The sequence below is a fragment of the Brassica napus genome, chromosome A5 (genome assembly GCF_020379485.1).
Source record: "Brassica napus cultivar Da-Ae chromosome A5, Da-Ae, whole genome shotgun sequence".
NCBI classification, from domain to species: domain Eukaryota; kingdom Viridiplantae; phylum Streptophyta; class Magnoliopsida; order Brassicales; family Brassicaceae; genus Brassica; species Brassica napus.
In genome coordinates, this window is record NC_063438.1 from 29,150,167 (window position 1) to 29,170,325 (window position 20,159).

The 20,159-nt window shown below is 41.1% G+C and overlaps 5 protein-coding genes and 1 long non-coding RNA gene across 6 annotated transcripts; 4 read left to right on the forward strand and 2 right to left on the reverse strand.

The window, feature by feature from the left end:
• The first annotated feature begins 296 nt into the window (after window positions 1-296).
• Window positions 297-3,942, forward strand: LOC106433444. Its single transcript, XM_013874276.3, is given in 3 exon segments — window positions 297-2,705; window positions 2,707-2,881; window positions 3,407-3,942. Coding segments are annotated over 3 exon segments (420 nt in total). The 5' UTR covers window positions 297-2,669; the 3' UTR covers window positions 3,616-3,942.
• Window positions 3,943-4,824: 882 nt separating this feature from the next.
• LOC125609198 lies at window positions 4,825-5,266 on the reverse strand. Its single transcript, XM_048780312.1, has one exon. It carries the CDS (start codon window positions 5,159-5,161, stop codon window positions 4,949-4,951), a length of 213 nt encoding a protein of 70 aa, XP_048636269.1. The 5' UTR covers window positions 5,162-5,266; the 3' UTR covers window positions 4,825-4,948.
• A 1,373-nt stretch (window positions 5,267-6,639) lies between these two features.
• Window positions 6,640-7,011, forward strand: LOC125574902. The gene has a single exon (XM_048780311.1). It carries the CDS (start codon window positions 6,640-6,642, stop codon window positions 6,856-6,858), a length of 219 nt encoding a protein of 72 aa, XP_048636268.1. The 3' UTR covers window positions 6,859-7,011.
• A 3,009-nt stretch (window positions 7,012-10,020) lies between these two features.
• LOC125609199 lies at window positions 10,021-11,304 on the forward strand. The gene is made up of 3 exons (XR_007339612.1): window positions 10,021-10,056; window positions 10,162-10,856; window positions 10,935-11,304. It is a non-coding gene; the product is annotated as an uncharacterized LOC125609199 (long non-coding RNA).
• A 5,026-nt stretch (window positions 11,305-16,330) lies between these two features.
• LOC125608716 lies at window positions 16,331-17,776 on the reverse strand. The gene has a single exon (XM_048779177.1). It carries the CDS (start codon window positions 17,774-17,776, stop codon window positions 16,331-16,333), a length of 1,446 nt encoding a protein of 481 aa, XP_048635134.1.
• Window positions 17,777-17,865: 89 nt separating this feature from the next.
• On the forward strand, window positions 17,866-19,919 carry LOC106443168 (cytochrome P450 94B1). The gene has a single exon (XM_013884758.3). It carries the CDS (start codon window positions 18,323-18,325, stop codon window positions 19,799-19,801), a length of 1,479 nt encoding a protein of 492 aa, XP_013740212.2. The 5' UTR covers window positions 17,866-18,322; the 3' UTR covers window positions 19,802-19,919.
• Window positions 19,920-20,159: the final 240 nt, after the last annotated feature.

Here is a 20,159-nt window from a genome sequence, read left to right on the forward strand (position 1 = left end):
CCTAACCCTAAACCCTGCCCTAGGGTTAAACCCTAACCCTAAACCCTGCCCTAGGGTTAAACCCTAACCCCGCCCTAGGGTTAAACCCTAACCCTACCCTAGGGTTAAACCCTAACCCTGACCCTACCCTAGGGTTAAACCCTAACCCTAACCCTACCCTAGGGTTAAACCCTAACCCTAAACCCTAGTCTAGGGTTAAACCCTAACCCTGCCCTAGGGTTAAACCCTAACCCTAGTCTATGATTAACCCTAACCCTAAACCCTGCCCTGGGGTTAAACCCTAACCCTAAACCCTAGCCTAGGGTTAAACCCTAACCCTAAACCCTGCCCTAGGGTTAAACCCAAACCCTAATCTAGGGTTAAACCCTAACCCTAAACCCTACTCTAGGGTTAAATCCTAACCCTAAATCCTAGCCTAGGGTTAAACCGTAACCCTAAACCCTAGCCAAGGGTTAAACCCTAACCCTAAACCCTAGCCTAGGGTTAAACCCTAACCCTAAACCCTGCCATAGGGTTAAACCCTAGCCTAGGGTTAAACCATAACCCTAAACCCTGCTATAGGGTTAAACCCTAACCCTAAACCCTGCCATAGGGTTAAACCCTAGCCTAGGGTTAAACCATAACCCTAAACCCTGCTATAGGGTTAAACCCTAACCCTAAACCCTGCCCTAGGGTTAAACCCTAACCTTAAACCCTGCCCAAGGGTTAAACCCTAACCCTAAACCCTGCCCTAGGGTTAAACCCTAACCCTAAACCCTGCCCTAGGGTTAAACCCTAACCCTAAACCTTGTCCTAGGGTTAAACCCTAACCCTAAACCCTAGTCTAGGGTTAAACCCGAACCCTAAACCCTAACCCTAAACCCTGCCCTAGGGTTAAACCCTAACCCTGCCCTAGGGTAAACCCTGACCTAGAGTTAAACCCTAACCCTAAACCTTAGCCTAGGGTTAAATCCTAACCCTATAAATCCTAACCCCTTGGTATGTATATATATCCTTATATTATTTAATTAGTATAATGAGACAAAGATGTATTTCTATATCTAAGGGATTTAGACTAATCTAGTGTTTCTATTATGGGTTAGATTAGGATGATTATGTTGTACATACACCTTGTGGGTGAATGAATAAGATGCACAATTAGGCATATGATGTTTCAAACAAGATTTACTTCCAATGAAACTGACGTCTTCCTGTGTGGGGAGAAATGTTCGTCCTCTAGGCAAGAAAAATAAAAGTTACTTTTAACTGATTTTTATATATGATAGAAGAAATATTAAAGTTTACGATCATAAAATAATTGAGGGTTTTTTATCTAATGTTTTAAAATCTTATCCGGAGTTCTTAATTTAATGTTTTTAATATATGACATCTCCCCACATGGGGGAGAAATGTTTGTCCTCTGGACCCGTGATGTTATACTTACATGCAGAAGTTTCTTTTGTGGTTCATATACATGAGAGAAAAAAAACTCTGAATGATGATTACATACAATTTGAAGCAACATCAAATGCTTTTGAGCATGAAGAGAGTAGCTATCTGGTTAAAGGTAAGTCATCTGGATGAGCAGAGGCATTGGCGTTAAAAGTCATCTGGATGAGCAGCATCGAAACCATACTTGATTACTTGATAAGAACAAAAAACTAATCATAACTAAAGACCACATGTCATCTGGAATATTTTAATGTCTACGTAAGCAAATAAAAAACGCATCGTACTATAGATGATATACCTTTGGAAGGACCATGTGATAAAAAGCAAATATGTAACAGAATATATACATTTATAAGAATCTTCTCAAAAGATATGCCAAGTTAAGTTTTAAAATAAAATATGCCAAGTCTTTCTTCCTTTTCTATTAAAGTGTTCTAAGAAAACACTCATGCGGTTTCATATTGTATACTTTCTTATATAATCCAATGTACACATATTAAAAATAATAATTTAAATTATTTTATTTAATTATAATTTATAATTAGTTTATTTAATTATAAACATACATTAGAATACAATTAGTCACACAACACATTTAAAATTATTTGGAATTTTGTAATCTGAATGGAAGAAACATAGTTTTTCAGTTGAAAACGACATACTAAACAGTAGATATTAAATGTGATGTTGATACTGTGGTAAAATCAGCTCTCTCATTGCTAAACTCATCTTCTTCTAATGGAGTGTAGGCTGTTTATTTATGAAATGAAATTGTGTGTTTTATCAAAAAAAAAAGCCAGTAGTAGATATACATCCATTGAGCAATAAAAATGTTGGCTGTGAACCGCACAACGATAACGTTATTCGCTTGGTTTTGTTTATAATATCCTTCTCGAATAAATTTGTCCCCCATTCTTTAACAATAACAGAAAAGCTATCCACATTTTTTTTCTTTGACGACACCGATATGGATGTATCGTCGTGGCTTGTCGAGCATGAAAGTTGAGAGTTATTCATCAAAAAATTGATGCTTCTGAGTGATATCATTTGAAAGGGGAAGGACCACGCGTCTTCGATACCTTATCTCCCTGCATGTCTTGGCTTTAGTATAACGAAACTCGACCCTTTTCCGTATATATATATATATATATATATATATATATATATAGATGCATACATGTGAAACGCCAACAACAGGAGAAAAGAACGAGTAGTATACGTAAGTCATTAATTCGATCATGGAGATGAACAGTTCAAGGAGATCAAGAGGGTTCAAAGATAGCTAAGCTACTGCCCTTTTGCAAAGCTCTCAAGCCTCCAACTGCCTCCCAAGACCTTTACAATAATGTTCACTACACTTCCTCCACCACAACTTCCTACGCTCCTCAACCTGATTTCAATAACTACGTAACTCCTCTTCCTCCTAAAGTTAGCTTCCTCCTTCAACCATGTACGGTTTCAAAATGGAGAGCTTGTATGCAATGTAGATGCGGCTTGGGATGAGAGAACAGGGAACTGTGGGGTAGGTGGAATCTTCTCTGGTCAAGTTTCTCAGTCCCAGTCTCTGGCCAACGTCTCGGAAGCCCACGGGCATGTATCATCAGCACTTATGGCCGAAGCCATTGCTGTCCATCGCGCGGTCTCTCTTGCCGCTTATTCAAACGTCCGATCCCTGGCGGTTCTTTCTGACTCCTTATCCCTGATCAAGCTTTTGAAGTCAGGTCGGAATCAACCTGAACTGTTTGGTATCATGTTTGATATTTATCACCTTATCCCTCTCTTTGATGTAATCTCTTTTAACTTTATTTCTCGCAACTACAATTCGGAAGCTGACTTGGTGGCAAAGTCAGCTCTTGCTTGTTATGTATTGAACTCTCCCCCGGGAGAGTAAACTCCTTTTAAGATATGATATGTTTGTTTGATCAAAAAAAAATCATAAACCAAATGACCAGTGGTGTGGTGATGTGTTTGGCAGCCGTGGCTCATGAGGGGGAGGATATGGACAAGAAGCTTAACAAGATGAGAGAAAAGCTGATCGGCAGAGGGATTAATGGTATGGAAGATTGTGTTGACGCTAGAGCCGCTTCTTATATATCTTCGGTTCGAGAAAGGTTCAAGCTGGACCATTGTGAGAGACTGACGACGACTGTTGTTAGCTTAGATCATGAAGATGTTGACCGTTAGAATTTAGGTGACCTATAAATCTGTCAGAACACGTCAGAAAAAAAAACACTCGCCACAAAAGCTTAAAGCCAATCGTTAAGTTAAATACAAGTTTCGTTGGGTTGTTTTTTTTTTTTTTTGAACTATTTCTTGCATTAAAATAAAAAGAAGAGTAGCAAAAGTGACAATAAGCCAATTTTAATACAGACCCAATAGAAACCCATTAGAACCTAATTGCCAAAGGGGAAGCCCAAACAAGGAGAATGAAACAGAGGCCCAACCCCCCTAGTTAGAACAATCGTAGAACGAGATTAAAAACTAGTTAGAACCCTAGTTAGGCTGACGAGAGATGAAATGGAGAAAAACAGAGGAGCGATCAGGCTGGGAACAGAACAAACCAGAGTTGGATCAATTCGCTAGCCAGTGAGTTGCGTTCGGGCCTGAGGGAAGAGATGCGATTCTTGATGGTAGAGGAAACTTTGGAGATGATCCGGTGAGGGGATCTAAAATTGCCTCGATGTAGTCGGTCGTTGCGTTCCCACCAGAGATCATATATCGTGGCTTGCCAAGTCAGGATAGAGAGGTAGATTTTGTGCTTGCTTCCGGTTTGAGACAGGAGAGAGTGAGCTGTATCGTCCCAAGAAGAGGAGATGGGGTTGATGCCAAACCTCACGGAGAAGTGAGTCCAAACCTCAGCAGAGTATGAGCAGGAGAAGAAGAGGTGGTTATGACAGCCTTTTTAGGTTTTTACTGATTTAAAGAGGGAAAATTGAAACTTTAGTTCATACGAGATATGAAGCAATCAGATTTGTGTACGTGAATTATGGGGGAAAGCAGAACACGTCATTTGTTATTTGCTGAATAAAAATAAATAATAAGAGGAATTGGTCAAACCACTAATTTGATTGTAATTAGCGATGTGTTGACTCATTAATACATACACTTCAAGGTTCAGCTCTAATTCTTGAACTGCGTGGTTTATTCTTATGTAACCTCATCTTTCCAACTTTCTGTACCACACTTTATCATGAATAAAGAACATGGTCTTTGATTCAGCAGTTGACCATGTTCTGACTCGTCATATATATATCACTGACCCTAGAGCTAAGAGCTTGTATAACGCACTTATTATATTTTTCCTATGTTAATTAAGTTGTATCAGCCCATCTTCCCATGCATATGTATGTATACGTGGAGTTTATAAAGTTAAATTTACGGACGAATTCATGATAGAAGGATGAATAACATGATAAACCATTAATTAATAAAAATTCGACAAGGGAATCAGAAATCAAGAAGACGCAAATATTGAGAAATTAAAGGAACTAGACGAAGTGAAGCTGGGTTTAATTAATTAGGCCGCGTAGATGTGGATGTTAAGGGCGATGAGAGAGATGGTGATGAAGGCGAAGAAGAGGAGAGTGTGCATGACAATGGAAGGACCGCTTGTTTGAAACCCACCGAACTCAACCGCTTTGCTCTTTCCAGGCAACTGAAACAGAACTCCAGGGCTCAACAATATGAAAAAAACCACCGACATCAACACCGGTCCCCAGTCCAACCCCATTTCGATCTCTTTGTTTTCCTACGTCTCTCCTTATTCTCTATATATATACGTGTACTGTTTTACTTATATGTTTATATATAATGCATGTGTAAATTAATTGAATCTTGGTGTAACAGTTTATTGATGTGGCTTGAGCATAAATAAAAATGCAAGGAGGGTTCTTCTCAAGTTTGGTGGATGAAGGAAAGAACTATTCTTTGACTTGAATTTCAAAATTATATCTATAAACCGTACTTTAAATATATCTTTATATATAATGGCATTGCTTGTTTGAAACCTAAGCATATGATTCTCGTCTTGAGGGAATCGTGTCTCGCAAGAAGACGACACCTTTTGCGATTCTAGGGGTTTAATTGCTTTGTGGTGCAGATGTACTTAGCCTCTAGTTTAAGCTTATTGTTTGTTAATATACCCGAAAGTTTGATGTTGCCTTGGCTCTTTTCGTAAAGTATTGCAACCGTCGTCACTCGTTCCTATACGACCAAAAATTCAAACCTAGAACAAATGATCGTCTTGAGGCATTTTCATGCATCCTTTCTGGGATTAGTCCATAAGCCTAAATATAACAAGTACTGTATATGTTGAACTAAATCTTACTTTTTTTTTTAATATATATAACAAATAATTGTTGCTTCTATGTATTTGGCGTAAAGCAACTCTAAATGACATACGAAATCATAAAATTTATAAAGAGAATATAGGGGAATTTGAGAACGTTAACTCTTTTTTTTTTTCTTTGGACAAACCTCAATTTTATAGAATCTTACTCTCTAAAAATGGAGAAAGTGTTCACAAGACATGATAACTTTAATCATGCACTAAACGCGGTTATACCAATCAAATCAAGTAGTTCTTAATTATACACCACGTTTAAACAACCAATGACGTACAGTAGTCCTCTAAACTCAACGACCATCAAGCTGAAAAGTGAGACGAAGCCTTGGGAATTAACGACCACAAAAGTGAGAACGTTAACTCTCTAAGTCAGAAAATATATGTAATCACTAGAATAGACCCAAAACCACATTAACGCTGATATTTTTAATCATGCACTAAACGCGGTTATACCAATCAAATCAAGTAGTTCTTAATTATGAAATGAGGTTAAGACGCAGTAGAAAAGCAAAAGAATCGAAACCAACCCAATATATGCAATCAAGTATATTTCAACACTTTTAACTTTACATAAAGAAATGTATATAGTGGCAATCAAGAAACCACAGACAAGAAGAAAAGAAGATACCAATCAAGCCTTCTGCCTTTTTCTGTCATCCTTAAATAATCCCAAATATTACTGAATTTGAGCAACGAACACCTATTCACACACGTTCATAGATATATATATATATATACCAAGCAAGTGCAGTAGTGTGTGTATATGCTATACAATAAATTTTGCCTCTAGTTAATTAGTTCTTTGATATCAGATAAAACGATCGAATAGTTTGGAGCGCTCCAACGACTTGAGATCGGTAGAAATGGGAGGAGCTGACTGGGGTCCAGTGGCGGTAGCAGTGGTGCTGTTTGTAGTGTTATCTCCGGGACTTCTCTTTCAGCTGCCGGCGAGGAGACGGGTGTTGGAGTGCGGCAACATGACCACGAGTGGCATATCCATACTGGTTCATGCCGTCCTCTTTTTCGCTATTATCACCATTTTGGTCATCGCCATTCAAATTCACATCCACATCCACATCTAGTTTGTTTATTTCTCATATAATTATAAAAGGTCTACAAGTTAGGCTGTACAAATTCCCCTCATGTGATTTTGGTGTAAAATTATCGGCGGAGATATTGCCTACTATCTATCATGTAATAACAAATAAATAAAAAATATATAGTGCATGATCAAATATTATTATGGTCATCTCAAGAAGAAGAAAAACACCATATGTGGAAAGCATATGTGGAAAGCATCGGTGAATGCTCTCCCAGTGGGAACAAATCTGAGACGCCGTGGAATTGAAGTCGACATCAACTGCACGAGATGCGGAGCCGTGGAGATAGATATCCATGTTCTACTCCACTGTCCTATTTGCCACAAGAGTCTGGAATAATCTCCCGATCTTACATCCTCCAACGGATCCCTCTAGAAACGTCTTCTTTGTCACCTCCTTACTAAATGACTGTCAGCGCACGATCAACTTGCCACCCACCGGACTAGGAAAGGTCCCGCTGTTCCCTTGGGCCGTATGGACACTGTGGACCAACAGGAATAAACTCCTATTTGAAGACCAAGAATTCACAGCCGAAGAAACGGTCCTCAAGATTGTACAAGATGCTAGAGCTTGGAAAGGAGCTAATGATGAATTGTTACCAACTAAAGTGCCACTCATTGTGGAACATGATAGGTCCAGTAGGAATAATGAACACCTGCCTATTGCCTCTGTTTTTTCAGGTCATCAAACTTGGCGTGTGGCATCTGATGCAACCACTGGAAACTGTGGCCTGGGCAGGCACTTTCATGACGCTTCCGCGAAACTGGCAGGCGACTTCCTTTCAGAACGCCAACATATCCCCTCTACCCTTGTAGCAGAGGCCTTGGCGTTGAAAGCTGCTATCTCCACAGCAGTTCTTAAAGGCGTACCCTCTCTACAGGTCTTTTCAGACTCGAAGACGCTCATCACTCTCCTAGTGGCAAAGGAGAACTATCTGCAAATCCAAGGAATATTGTTTGATATCCATCAGCTATGTTCTAAGTTTAATTCTGTTTCTTTTCATTATGTACCGCGAGCTAGAAACTCTAAGGCAGACTCTCTGGCCAAATCGGCTCTTTTCGCTTTGAAAAACTCTCCACATGTGGATGAGTAAACTTATGTCCTGTTGATTTTAGTAATGAAAGTTGGTTTGATCAAAAAAAAAAAACAAAAAAAAAAAGCTGCAACATCACCACCAAAAGAAGAGATTAGGGCCACAATTTGGAGCTAATTAGAGGGGTGAGTCTAATGGAGGAGTTAAGTGTTAGTACCAAAACAATATGCATGAAGAAGAAGAAAAAAGGAGAGTCAAGAAGCAAAATGTTGGAGGCACTGACTTGCCCAATCGAAAGTTGGTTGGGCCGTAATAGAAGCCTTTTGGGATATTTGGGCTGAGACTCTTCTTTGACAAAGTAACAAAAGCCTTCTTACTCTGACCACCACAAAGACAAGCAAAGGAAGCGTCGTGGTGGTGGTTTATGGATATGCCTGATATTCGCGGGCCGTCGGAATACTAACTATCAGGAACCATCTCGTGACCTCTGTCTCAAAGTCAACACAAAGGAAAGCTCTTCTTTGCTTTGTTTCTGATCTGCTATGTTATGTATTCATTCGATTGACAGGAGAGGAGCCCTTCAATGCGGAGCCTTCTCGCTCTGCCTTAGTGTTTCTTATGTCACTCTTTTCTACAAGCGAATCATGGCCCCGCCCGCTCCCATTGTTGATCACATCGAAAGGTCCTCATCTTCTTCCATTTCTTTCAACTTTGCCTCCCTCTCTCATTCTGGATCTCGTTTCTTCTAACCAGCTACTCCGTGGCCGTCACCCTTTTTTTTTTTTTCCAACTGGATGATTTTAATTAATAAAACGGGCCAAGCCCAGTACAAAGAAAAAACACTAAAGCCCAAGACAATTAAACGGGCACACCCAATCCCCAATTGGGCCCAGACTCGGCCCAACTTGGAAAACCCTAGTGACCTAAGGCAGATTGCTTCGGCCGCTTAGCTTGGACACGTGTTAACATCCTCGCCGTCGAGGGTACACGTGTCCCGAAGCCAACGCGTCACCACCGCTTCCATCGACGCCGGAGATCCAAACCAACGGATCCCCCGGCCAACCGGAGCTTCATCGCTCCGTCTCTCTTACACCTCAAACCGTCTTTGGGATCTAGTATCGGGAAGGATCAATCGCCGCGGCGAGATCACATCCACCACCATTAACCACATAACACCCAAAGCAAAGTCGTCACATGCATCATCGCCCATTCCAACGGGGCACTTCACTGTCCTCCGCCGAAAACACAAACCGCCGAAACAAAAAAAAACCAACCCAGAAAGAAAGAAAACACTAGATCTTAAACTAAACCCTACAGACTAGGGGACGAAGCCGGCGACGCAAGGCTGTAGAAGCCTTCACCCCCCGGAGACTAAAACCGATGACATCGGAACTGAGAAAGCTTCCCCGCCACGGAGACAAAACCGGCGGCGACGGATCTGTGAGAGCCTCCGCCTCCCGGAGATATTACACGACACACTGAGCTTTTTAACTGAAGGAACAAGAGCTCCGGCGGCGGCACGGACGCTCACGCGCCGGCCGACCACCGAGCCCGGTTTGAGATTTACTTTTCTCTCTTTTTAATTTGAAAATAGTTTGGGCCGTCCTATGTTGCACCGAGACGGATACGGGGACAGATACGGGTACGGAAGCGGGGACGGGAAACGGCAAAACTAAATAATTATGGGTACGGGTACGGTAAATATATATATGTTAAAAATATATATATGCTATCCATAATGAACAAAATAAGAAAAAATTACACCAAAATCTTAACGTAAAAAAATAATTCAGTATATTATTTTAAATAATAATAATAAAAACAATGGTTAAACATTTTTTATCAAAATTTGGTTCATGTAATAAAAGTTCATAAACTTAGAAACAAGATTGAAAGTTAAAAATACAGTTAAAATGTTACTTCCTTTTATTTTTTTGGAAAAAAGTAAATGAATTAGCTTAAAATACAATAATATTGAAGAAAATTCATTTCAAATATTCCATAAATGAACTGCAACGTCCCGGAAGTGTCCCCGTGCCGTTTCTATGGTGTTTCCGTCCCCGAAACGTTTCCGGTACGGGTACGTGAACCAAACTGCCGTCCCCGTGCTTCATTGGGGCCGTCACCCTATTCATCAAATATATCAGGTTTATTATTATTATTATTATTATTATTATTATTATTATTATTATAATATGTGTTTTTTTTGTGTAAATATTAAATTCATACCAAAGGTTTTTCAAATTTTACAGAATTGTTGCCTAGCAACTTATTTCAAGAAGGGGGAGGAGAATATTTATTAAAAAAATAAAGAAACCTACGAAGTAAAACTAAAATACAAGCCAAGAAGGGAAACAGAGGCATCCGAGGGAGTGGGAATGGAGAGAAGCCTATCCCTGATAGCTCGATCCACAAGAAGGAAGAAACCTGGTTCTGACAGATACTCATTTCGGAAGATCATAGCATTTCGCTCCTTCCAAGTGTTGTAGACCATTACCTGGAGTATAAGCTTCAGAACGGAGCAGGAAGCGGACTGAGAGGCCTGACTTCGCTGTTGAATGATGGTGATGGCTGTGTTTATGTCGCAAGGAGGTGCAGTAAGGAGGCGTCCACAGAATCTGAGCCACACGGACAATGGAAGAACAGATGCTGATGTGATTCGGTTGCAGCATCGCATAAAACACAAGCATCTGGCACTTGCATTCCCCAAGAGATGAGCCTATCCTTAGTTGGAAGTCTTTGGTTAATCGCCAGCCACATGATGAAGGAACATCTTGGGATCTGCTCCTTAAACCAGACCGCATTTGATATATCTATGGATGGAGGCAGAAGCTGGGTGGAAGGCTTCTAGAACACAGAAACCAGGAAAGCATTACGTACATCTCTGAACACAACTCCAGTGCTGTTTGAAGCCACCATTGATGTCTCCCAGGTCATCGCCAAAGCGGTAAATCCTCTCAACATTATTCTCAGATAATTAGTGGATTATTGACATCATCTCGTTTAACAATTGTGGGATGGGCAGGTGGATTCGGCGGCCATTGTTCAGCCGGAAAACGTAGAGTCAGTGTGGAACCTAAGAAGGGTGCTCAACACTTCGTGGCACCGTGTCCTGCTCCATCTAGGCCACACTCTTAACTTGTAGACCAAGTTACCACCGCTTTGTATGTCCTTTTTCGACCTTGTTTTTTCGCTTTCAAAAAAAAAACACTCCTTTTATTAAAAAAAAATGTATCCACCTGTGATTACTCTTTTAGCTTTTGGTCGTCGTTTGGTGCATTATTTTTGTATACCACTGTTTTACAGATTTTGATGCATTATTATTATTGTTATAATAAATGTGCATGGAATCATATGGTTGAGCACATTTATCTATAGTGTATGCTCCTTGATTACTTCACAGTCCACTTTCCTCCTAGTCAAATTTGGAAGAAGGCCGGAATGTAACTATTCCTTTACTGAGAAGGAAAAAGGATCAAACTTCTTTAATGATGTATGATCGCTATTTATCCTCTTTTCCTGGGAAGAAAAAACAATAAAAATAGTATCGAGAATAGAAAGATTGGCTGACTATTGTGATGCAGTATTTCAAAAGAAAAATATTTCTCTTTTAGCTGCTCCATGTGTTTTAGATTTGGCATTTTTTCTAACCAACCCAATAGATTGATTCCCTGATTATTTAAGAGTTACGATATAGTGCCACAGCTCGTTTCCTATGTATTTTTATTGATCGTATACCTTGTTTTGTCGGACAATAATGTACGTGTGCTCCTCCTATAGCCTTACTCGTATGATAATATGTACATGATCCTTGCATGTATAACATATTATATTATTCGTCCGTCCCTAGGACCGCAATTCTCGCGTCAATTTGCAACACTTGGTAAAATATCGAACATGGATGTTACACAACCTAAACCACATTATCATTGGATGAAATAAAATAATTTTAGTTGTGTAGAAGATTGAAGAAGCAAGAGGATTATTAAATAATAAGATGATGTCGGGGTAAAAGTTAATGGAACTCCACTATGGGTTATATACTTATTTTTTTTTTTTTGTCATCTATAAATTTTCATTCCAAGATCATAGGAGATCAAACATCCAGTTAAGGTACAAACAAAAGACCTACAACAAGACTCTTCCACAAACAAGTCTACACCTCCCATTTTCTTCCAAAAAATGATGAACCCAGGCAGAAGGTTTCTAGTTAAACAGAAGTTCCTTTACTTTCTATACCCCAAAAAAACAACTCCATCTTTTACCATGCGATCGATATAAGAGGTCAACTACACACAGGGCGGAGCTTCCTCACTCTCAAACAGATCGCGTAACCAAAGGGGAGACCCCTCTGCAACATAGGACTGATAATAGCCTCCCTTGATCACGCTCTGAGCTATGAGGAAAGCCCCTGTGTTAGTTGATCTATCTTCCTTCGTCACCCTCCACCATTCCAGTTTCTTTAGCCTTTCAACAATCTGCACGTACTGCTTTCTGTAATTTGGCCATGCCTGTGGTCTTAGTATCACATTGATCAAAGTTGTATCATCAAAAGCAATGATGACTCTGTTTAAATGATGCGCATGACAGCTTTCCAGAGCCCACAGTAGACCTTTGAACTTTGCTTCGTGAAGGGAGGCAGTGTTCGAGAACGCTCTCCTACTGTGCATTTGGACCTTCCCGTGATCATTTCTTACCACCCACGCAGCTCCACTCCTAGATTGCTTCTTGTCCCACGCAATTCCGATGTTGCATTTTAGCCAACCACGGTGAGGAACGGACCAAGATTTCACAACTTCCATCTCTGCCTCCTGTTCTTCCGCCTTCCTTCTATTCTCATTACTTTGAGCCAAAACCCATAACTGTGACTCCTCCATAATCTTCTCCACCAGCTCCATTGGACAGTACTTCTTTCCTTCAAAAATGACCCTGTTTCTGTATTTCCACAAGTACCAAACTATCCATGGAATAGCATTTCTAATTCTCTCATCAATTTCTCTATTTTTCATCATCAGAAACAAACAGTGAAAATTGGAGAAGTGTGAAACGCCATCGAAACCAAATTGCGGAGTAGGAACATTGGCCAGTGCCCAAACCTGTCTTGCTATGGAGCATCTAAAAATGATGTGATTTATAGACTCACCCTGATAGCCACAGGCTTGACACACCGGATCCATTTTGATACCTCTTTTGACCAAAAGTTCACCAACAGGAATTGCACTACTGATTGCTCTCCAAATGAAGTTCTTAATCTTTGGGACAGTGGGAATTTTCCAAACTTCATTCTTCAAATCGTTCAAGGAAGGTCTCATCTCTGCTACTCTGATATCTTCTTCTCTGTTGAATCTATTGATGAACCAATATCCCGACTTCACTGAGTAACTACCATTCCTGTTGTGTAACCAGACCCAATAATCTTGTTGATCAAAAACAGTTTGCATCGCCAAGATTCTGTTGATATCTTCTTCATAAAACAACTCTTGCAGCTTATCCAGTCTCCAACAGTTATTCTGAGGGTCAATCAGTTTATCTACTGTCAGCATCAAATCGACGAAGATATTTTTCATCAACGGTCTCCTTCTCACATCTCCTTCTATCCAATCATCGACCCACACTGAGACAGACGTACCATTACCCAAGTGTTTCCTCAAACCTTGAATTAACAGCTCCTTTCCAAACTGTATGCTTCTCCATCCATACGAAGGTCTTGATCCATTTTTCGCATTTAAGAAATCTGATTTTTCGAAGTACCTGCTCTTGAAGAATCTTGCAAATAGAGATTCAGGGTGATTGAGAATTCGCCAAGCTTGTTTGGCCAAAAGAGCTTGATTGAAACTTTGTATATCTTTGAAACCCAAACCTCCCTGTTCTTTTGCCAGACACAAAGTAGACCAACTGAGCCAGTGCATTTTCCGTTTGTGTTCTAAAGAGTTCCACCAGAAGTCCGCCATGGCCTTAGTCAGGTTCTCACAAGATCTCTTTGTCAGTTTGAAACACGACATAGCATACACAGGCATCGCCATAGCTATTGCTTTGATGAGAACCTCTTTTCCACCAAGAGACAATTGCTTAACAAACCAGCCAGAAAGCCTCGACTTGAGCCTATCGTATATGTAAGCCAACATTTCTGTTTTAGAGCCACTGAAACATTCAGGAAGGCCTAGATACGATCCTGTTCCTCCTTCTTTGACAATCTCAGTGATCGTTTGGATTGAGGCTTTCACGGTTTCTGTGACCTTTGATCCAAAAGTGATGGCCGACTTCTCTAAATTCACCTTCTGTCCCGTAGCCTGCTCATAGATTTTGAGTATCTTCACCAATTCAGTCGCTTGTTCAGCAGAAGCTCTACATATCAGCAGACTATCATCAGCAAATAACATATGATGTATCATTGGCCCTTCTGAGGTGAATTGAATTCCTTGAATTTTTCCTTCCTGAACCGCTTTCTCTAGTAAGTGTATCAGACCCTCAGTACACATTACAAACAGAAAAGGAGAAAGTGGATCTCCCTGTCTGATTCCTCGCTCTGGCTGAAAGCATCCAAACGGGTGGTCATTGATGAGCGTTGAGTATTTAACCGTAGAAACACAGAACATAATCTTTTCACTCCAGGCATCTTCAAAACCCATCGCTTTCAGCAAGGCACGCAGGTAGTTCCACTCCACTCGATCATAGGCCTTGGACATGTCGGATTTTATTGCCATGAAATCCTTGGATACTCTCTCATTTGTTCTCAAGGCATGGATGATCTCGTGGGCAATAAGAATATTGTCTGAGATTAATCTCTCCTCCACAAAAGCCGACTGAGTAGGAGAAACTATATCTTCCATTAGGGGCTTCATCCTGCTCACGATGATCTTCGAGATGATTTTATACAAAACTGAACACAAGCTGATGGGTCTTAGGTCTGCCATGATCACCGGATCTTCTATCTTCGGGAGTAGACATAAATGGGTGTAATTCCATTCTCCTGGAAATTGATTAGAGGTAAAAAAACTCCTTTACCTCTTTAGTGACCTGCTCTCCTATCGTACCCCAATACTTTTGAAAGAATAATCCTGTCATCCCATCAGGTCCGGGAGCACTGCTTGGCTTGATTGAGAATACAGCCTCTCGGACCTCTTCATTAGTGACCTCTCTGTCCAGAAGTTCATTCATTCCAGGGGTTACACGTTGTAAAAAACCTTCAAAGATCTCCGAGAAGTCTCCATTATTAGTAGAGGAGAAAAGTTTTGTGAAATATTCCGATGCAACTCCCCCTTTGGCAGCTTCAGAAAAATGTTCTTGGCCTCTATCATCTATCAGCTTGTTGATTCTTCTTCTGGATCTGTTTGCTTTAACAGAAGCATGGAAATACTTTGTGTTCAGATCACCTTTTGTTGCCCACTTATCTTTACTCCTCTGTTGCCAATATATCTCCTCCTCCTTGTAGGCTTGTACTAACTCCGCTTTCAAGAAGTTAATTTTGATCGTTGATAGACTGAGTGATGACTGCGCCTCCTCTAAAGCAACTTCAATCTGTTTGATCTTGTCTCTGGAGTTTAATGTCTCTTTCCTTTTCCATTTACTCAAAGCCTTTCTGCAGCTTTTGAGTCTATCTGAGACTTTAACTTCAAACAGAGGATGGTTTGTGAGCCAAGCTTTCTTAATCTCCTCTTTAACTCCTTCTCTGAACAAAAACCTTGAATCAAACCGGAAGCTACCTCTATACGCTTCTGACGCTAGTATCAGTTTGGTCAAAACCGGTCTATGATCCGAACCTCTCTTATCCAGAAACACTTGATTGGATGCCGGGAACATCTGAAACCACTTCTTGTTCCCGAAGACTCTGTCAAGTCTGGATTGAATCGAAAGAGATCCTCTGATTCCTCCCCAAGTAAAACCATTCCCGGTACCAGGTAGCTCCACCATCTCAGCTATATCCAGCATATCATTGAAAGGTTGAAAAGAGGCTTCACTCCTTCTCGGTCCTCCTATCTTTTCTTCATTGTTTCTTATCTCGTTAAAATCTCCCATCATGCACCAGGGATCTTTTCTGTGAGCTCCTATGCGAGACAATCTTTCCCATAACTTAGGTCTATTACTTCTCATCGGTTCACCATATACACACGACACAAAAAACCGATCCTTCCCGAACTGTACAAGAAAATCAACCAGGTGCTTATCTACAAACTTGAAATCAATATGTACAGAATTCTTCCAAAGCACGGCTAAACCTCCGCTGTAGCCAATAGGATTTACTGTCAAAATCCTATCATAGCCTAGCCATGTTTGAAGATCCACCAACTCGTCTCTCTGCTGCTTAGTTTCCATCAAGAACAAGATATCAGGGAAATATTCTTTGCGCATTTCCCTCAGTCTTGGAATTACCAGGTCTTGTGCACGGCCCAATCCCTGGCAATTCCAGCTCATCATCGTCATTTAAATATTGGACGGTCCCTCATTTGGGACCACCAATGGTTTCTTAAACCTTGCAGAGCTTTGAGATGGCTCGACATCATCATCCGCCTTCCTCTTTATCTTTGTTACCTCTCCTCTTCCTACCTTTTTTCCACTTCCTGAGTCTCCTTTGCCTGAACCCTTGCCATTTGCTTTTCTTGTGTACGTTCCTGGTCTCCTTCTGGCTTTAGGTTTCTTTGGTGCGGTCCCGGAAGTACTAGTTTCAAAGAAACCAGCACTATAACCCGTTGAACCTTCCACAAGAAATTCTGGTTGTGAGGATCCAGATTGCACCTTCAGCTTTGGCTTAGAAGTAACCATCTTTCCTGACTGCAAAACTCTATTACCAGCATCAATTGCACTCGCCATTAACTTCTCAGGTTTATAGCCAGTCTCTTTTTGTTGAGAGAAGTTGAACACAAAACCTTTGCCTTTATCCAAGTTAGTTGTGATTGTAGGGGCAGGTTCCAACATGAGCATCGTCTTTTGGCCAATGGGATCATTTCCAAGATCTTCGATAGATTTCCTTACTCTTTCCATTCTTGCTATCTTCTCTGGGCCCTCAGGTACAGCCAGATAAGCTCTCATCCCTTCCAAAACTTCTTTCGCAATCTTTGGTTTTCCTGAGAGAGGGTCTAGACCAAGATGACTTTCAGGAATCACTCCAAAGAGTGGGTCATTTTCATCAGCAATCTCCATTCTCACCGAAAGAATGCTCTCTGCCGAGGAGGTTGCGATTTTTTCTGTCACACCTTGCTCCTTCATGAAAAAAGGACAGTGAGATTGTTCATGAGTAAGGCGCTGACAGGTATAGCACCTTTTCTGGATCCTTTCATAATCGTATAGAATGTTCACTTCTTCACCACCTGGAAGTGTGACCTTTCTTGATCTTCTCAAGGGTTTGGAGACATCAAATTTTATATAAGCCCTTATGTAATCTTTAACTTGAGGCTTTTCAGGGTCGTAAGCAACTTCCATCACTTCTCCAGCAAAACCCGCCCAAGTGAAAAGAGCTTTCACAGATCGATGATTGATTGGAACATTCCTCATCCGGACCCATATGTATAGATATTGAAGATAATCTGCAGGAGGTCTCTCCACCCATCTTTCCAAAGCGAGCGGCCATAAGTTCGACGTATGCACTCCTCTATCCAAAACATCTTGTAGGTCATGTTCATGTTTGAAGATGAACTGAAACCTTTCCTTTGAAATAGCCACACCTTTGACTCTGTCGTATAGTTTCCATTTGCGTGGCATATCTAGAATTACATCTGACATGGACTGACATTGAGGATTCAAAATCCGCCCAACCAAACTCAGAGAGTTTCGACCCGTAGAGTAATACTCCGGATTGTCAGGCAGAACAAAAGGTTCCTCTTCTTCCTCTAACGACATGTTTAGTAAAGCCTTATTGAGCTGAGATGCCATCTAAACACTTCTGATCTTCAGGATACACTGATTAACCGAATAGATCTGACCGCTGGAGAAAAAGCTTCTGGATTGAGATTTTTATCAACAAACACCAAGATGAAACCCTAGATGAAAGAGTAAATCTGAGTGAAAAGGGGAAAATATCTCTGAAACTGGATGGGAATCGATGTGAGAAACGTGTTAGTACACTCTGAGGCCCCACTTTGCTAAAGAAGTGTATATTAGCAAACGAGGAAATAAAGCCCAAAAGAGGGAACCACTATCTTACGCCGAGAGAGAATGCAAGGTACTTTTCTTGTATATTTATATTAATGGAAAGCAACTATAAATCATTGACAAAAGTCATACCAATAAACAAATAAATAAGAGAGCAGCATAGATAAATAATATTGCGGGACTGGGATCCGATTAATTCAGGCTCGTGCGTCAAATCTCTATAGACTAAATTTTTGTTGCTTAAAAAAATGAGAAGAAATGGTCTCTTGACCGTTTCCTAATTGTCGTATCCTTTTTTAGAAAAAGTTTTGAAGCTCATCATCAACAATGGAAGCTTTAACTCTTGTTCTTCTTCCTTTTCTCTTCCTCGTGGTTTGGATACTCTCTACTGGAAAATCTCTTTGTGTACGTAACTCTATAACGCCGAAAACATACCCGGTTATCGGATGCTTACTTTCCTTCTATACGAACCGGAACCGGTTGCTGGACTGGTATACCGAGCTCCTAACCGAATCCCGAAGTGGGACAGTGATCATTAACCGCTTGGCTGCCCGGAGAACCGTGGTGACGGCCAACCCATCCAACGTCGAGTATATCCTCAAGACAAACTTTGATAACTACCCGAAAGGCAAACCCTTCACGGAGATTCTTGGAGACTTTCTCGGCGGCGGGATATTTAACGTGGACGGAAAGCTCTGGGTAAAGCAGCGGAGACTCGCTACTCATGATTTCACCCCCAGGTCGCTGAGAGAGTACGTTGACGTTTTGAGGAACGAGGTCGAGGACGAGCTTCTGTCCTTCTTGGACGCTGCCGCCCAAGATTATCAACCCTTCGATCTCCAAGAGCTTCTCCGGAGATTCACTTTCAATATTGTGTGCATTGTTTTCCTCGGGATCGATCGTTGCAGTTTAAACCCGTCTTCACCCGTTTCTGAGTTCGATCGAGCGTTTCAGACTGCGGCTGCCGTTAGCGCTGGACGTGGTTCCGCACCGCTGTCTTTCGTGTGGAAGCTCAAGAGACTGGTCGGTTTTGGATCTGAGAAAGACCTCAGACACGCTGTCCAAAAAGTTCATAGCTGCGTCAATGAGATCATTCGAGACAAGAAGATCAATACCAAGAGCGATTTTCTGTCGCGGTTGATCGTCGCGGGAGAAAGCGACGAGGCTGTGAGAGATATGGTAATTAGTGTTGTAATGGCCGGGAGGGACACGACCTCGGCGGTCACCACGCGCTTGTTTTCGTTAATCTCCAGTCACAAGACAACCGAGTGTGAGCTAGTTAATGAAATCAGATCGGTTAAGGACATAACCGGGGGCTTCGATTACGAATCACTCAAGAAACTGAGTCTGTTGAAAGCGTGCTTGTGTGAAGTGATGCGATTGTATCCTCCGGTGCCTTGGGATTCCAAACACGCCCTAACCGATGACCGTTTACCAGACGGTACCCCTGTGCGTGCGGGAGACCGGGTTACGTATTTTCCATATGGGATGGGGAGAATGGAGGAGCTTTGGGGGAAAGATTGGGATGAGTTTAAACCAAACCGATGGTTTGAGTCTTATGATCATAAGACCAGAGTTTTGAAGAAAGTGAACCCTTTCAAGTTTCCGGTTTTTCAAGCCGGTCCGAGGGTTTGTCTCGGGGAAGAGATGGCGTACCTGCAGATGAAGTACGTTGTGGCTTCCATGCTTCACCGTTTTCAGTTTGAACCGATCGGTATGGACAAACCGGTTTTTGTGCCAATGCTCACGGCTCACATGGCTGGTGGGATGCGAGTCCGCGTTAGCCGGAGAGATGGATCTCGATGAAGAGAACCAGATTTGCATTTTCTGTCAAAATGGTTACTAACAGTCCGAAGAAAGTCAATGATCACTATGGTTCTTTTGAATGTACGTAAAATGTTTCCATGATCGTATTATTTCCTTTCTTCTTTGGGTAAACCAACCCCACATTTTAATTTTTGAGATTTCAATAAACATCAGTAAAAAACTATTACTATAATATTATTGTCTGGAAAATAAATTTAGTTGAGAAGAAATTAAGCACTTATTACATCTTTATTTTTCTTATGAAGTCATACGTATATTTTTTTTTTTGGTAGGAAACTGGGAGAAAAGGACTCCCAGTATTTATTTAATAAAAAACTTCAAACTACAAACGAACTTG

Bases quoted from the DNA above. Each gene is read 5' to 3' on its own strand.
- LOC106443168 (XM_013884758.3), top strand. From the start codon at position 18,323: ATGGAAGCTTTAACTCTTGTTCTTCTTCCTTTTCTCTTCCTCGTGGTT.
- LOC125574902 (XM_048780311.1), top strand. From the start codon at position 6,640: ATGGGAGGAGCTGACTGGGGTCCAGTGGCGGTAGCAGTGGTGCTGTTT.
- LOC125609198 (XM_048780312.1), bottom strand. From the start codon at position 5,161: ATGGGGTTGGACTGGGGACCGGTGTTGATGTCGGTGGTTTTTTTCATA.
- LOC125608716 (XM_048779177.1), bottom strand. From the start codon at position 17,776: ATGGCATCTCAGCTCAATAAGGCTTTACTAAACATGTCGTTAGAGGAA.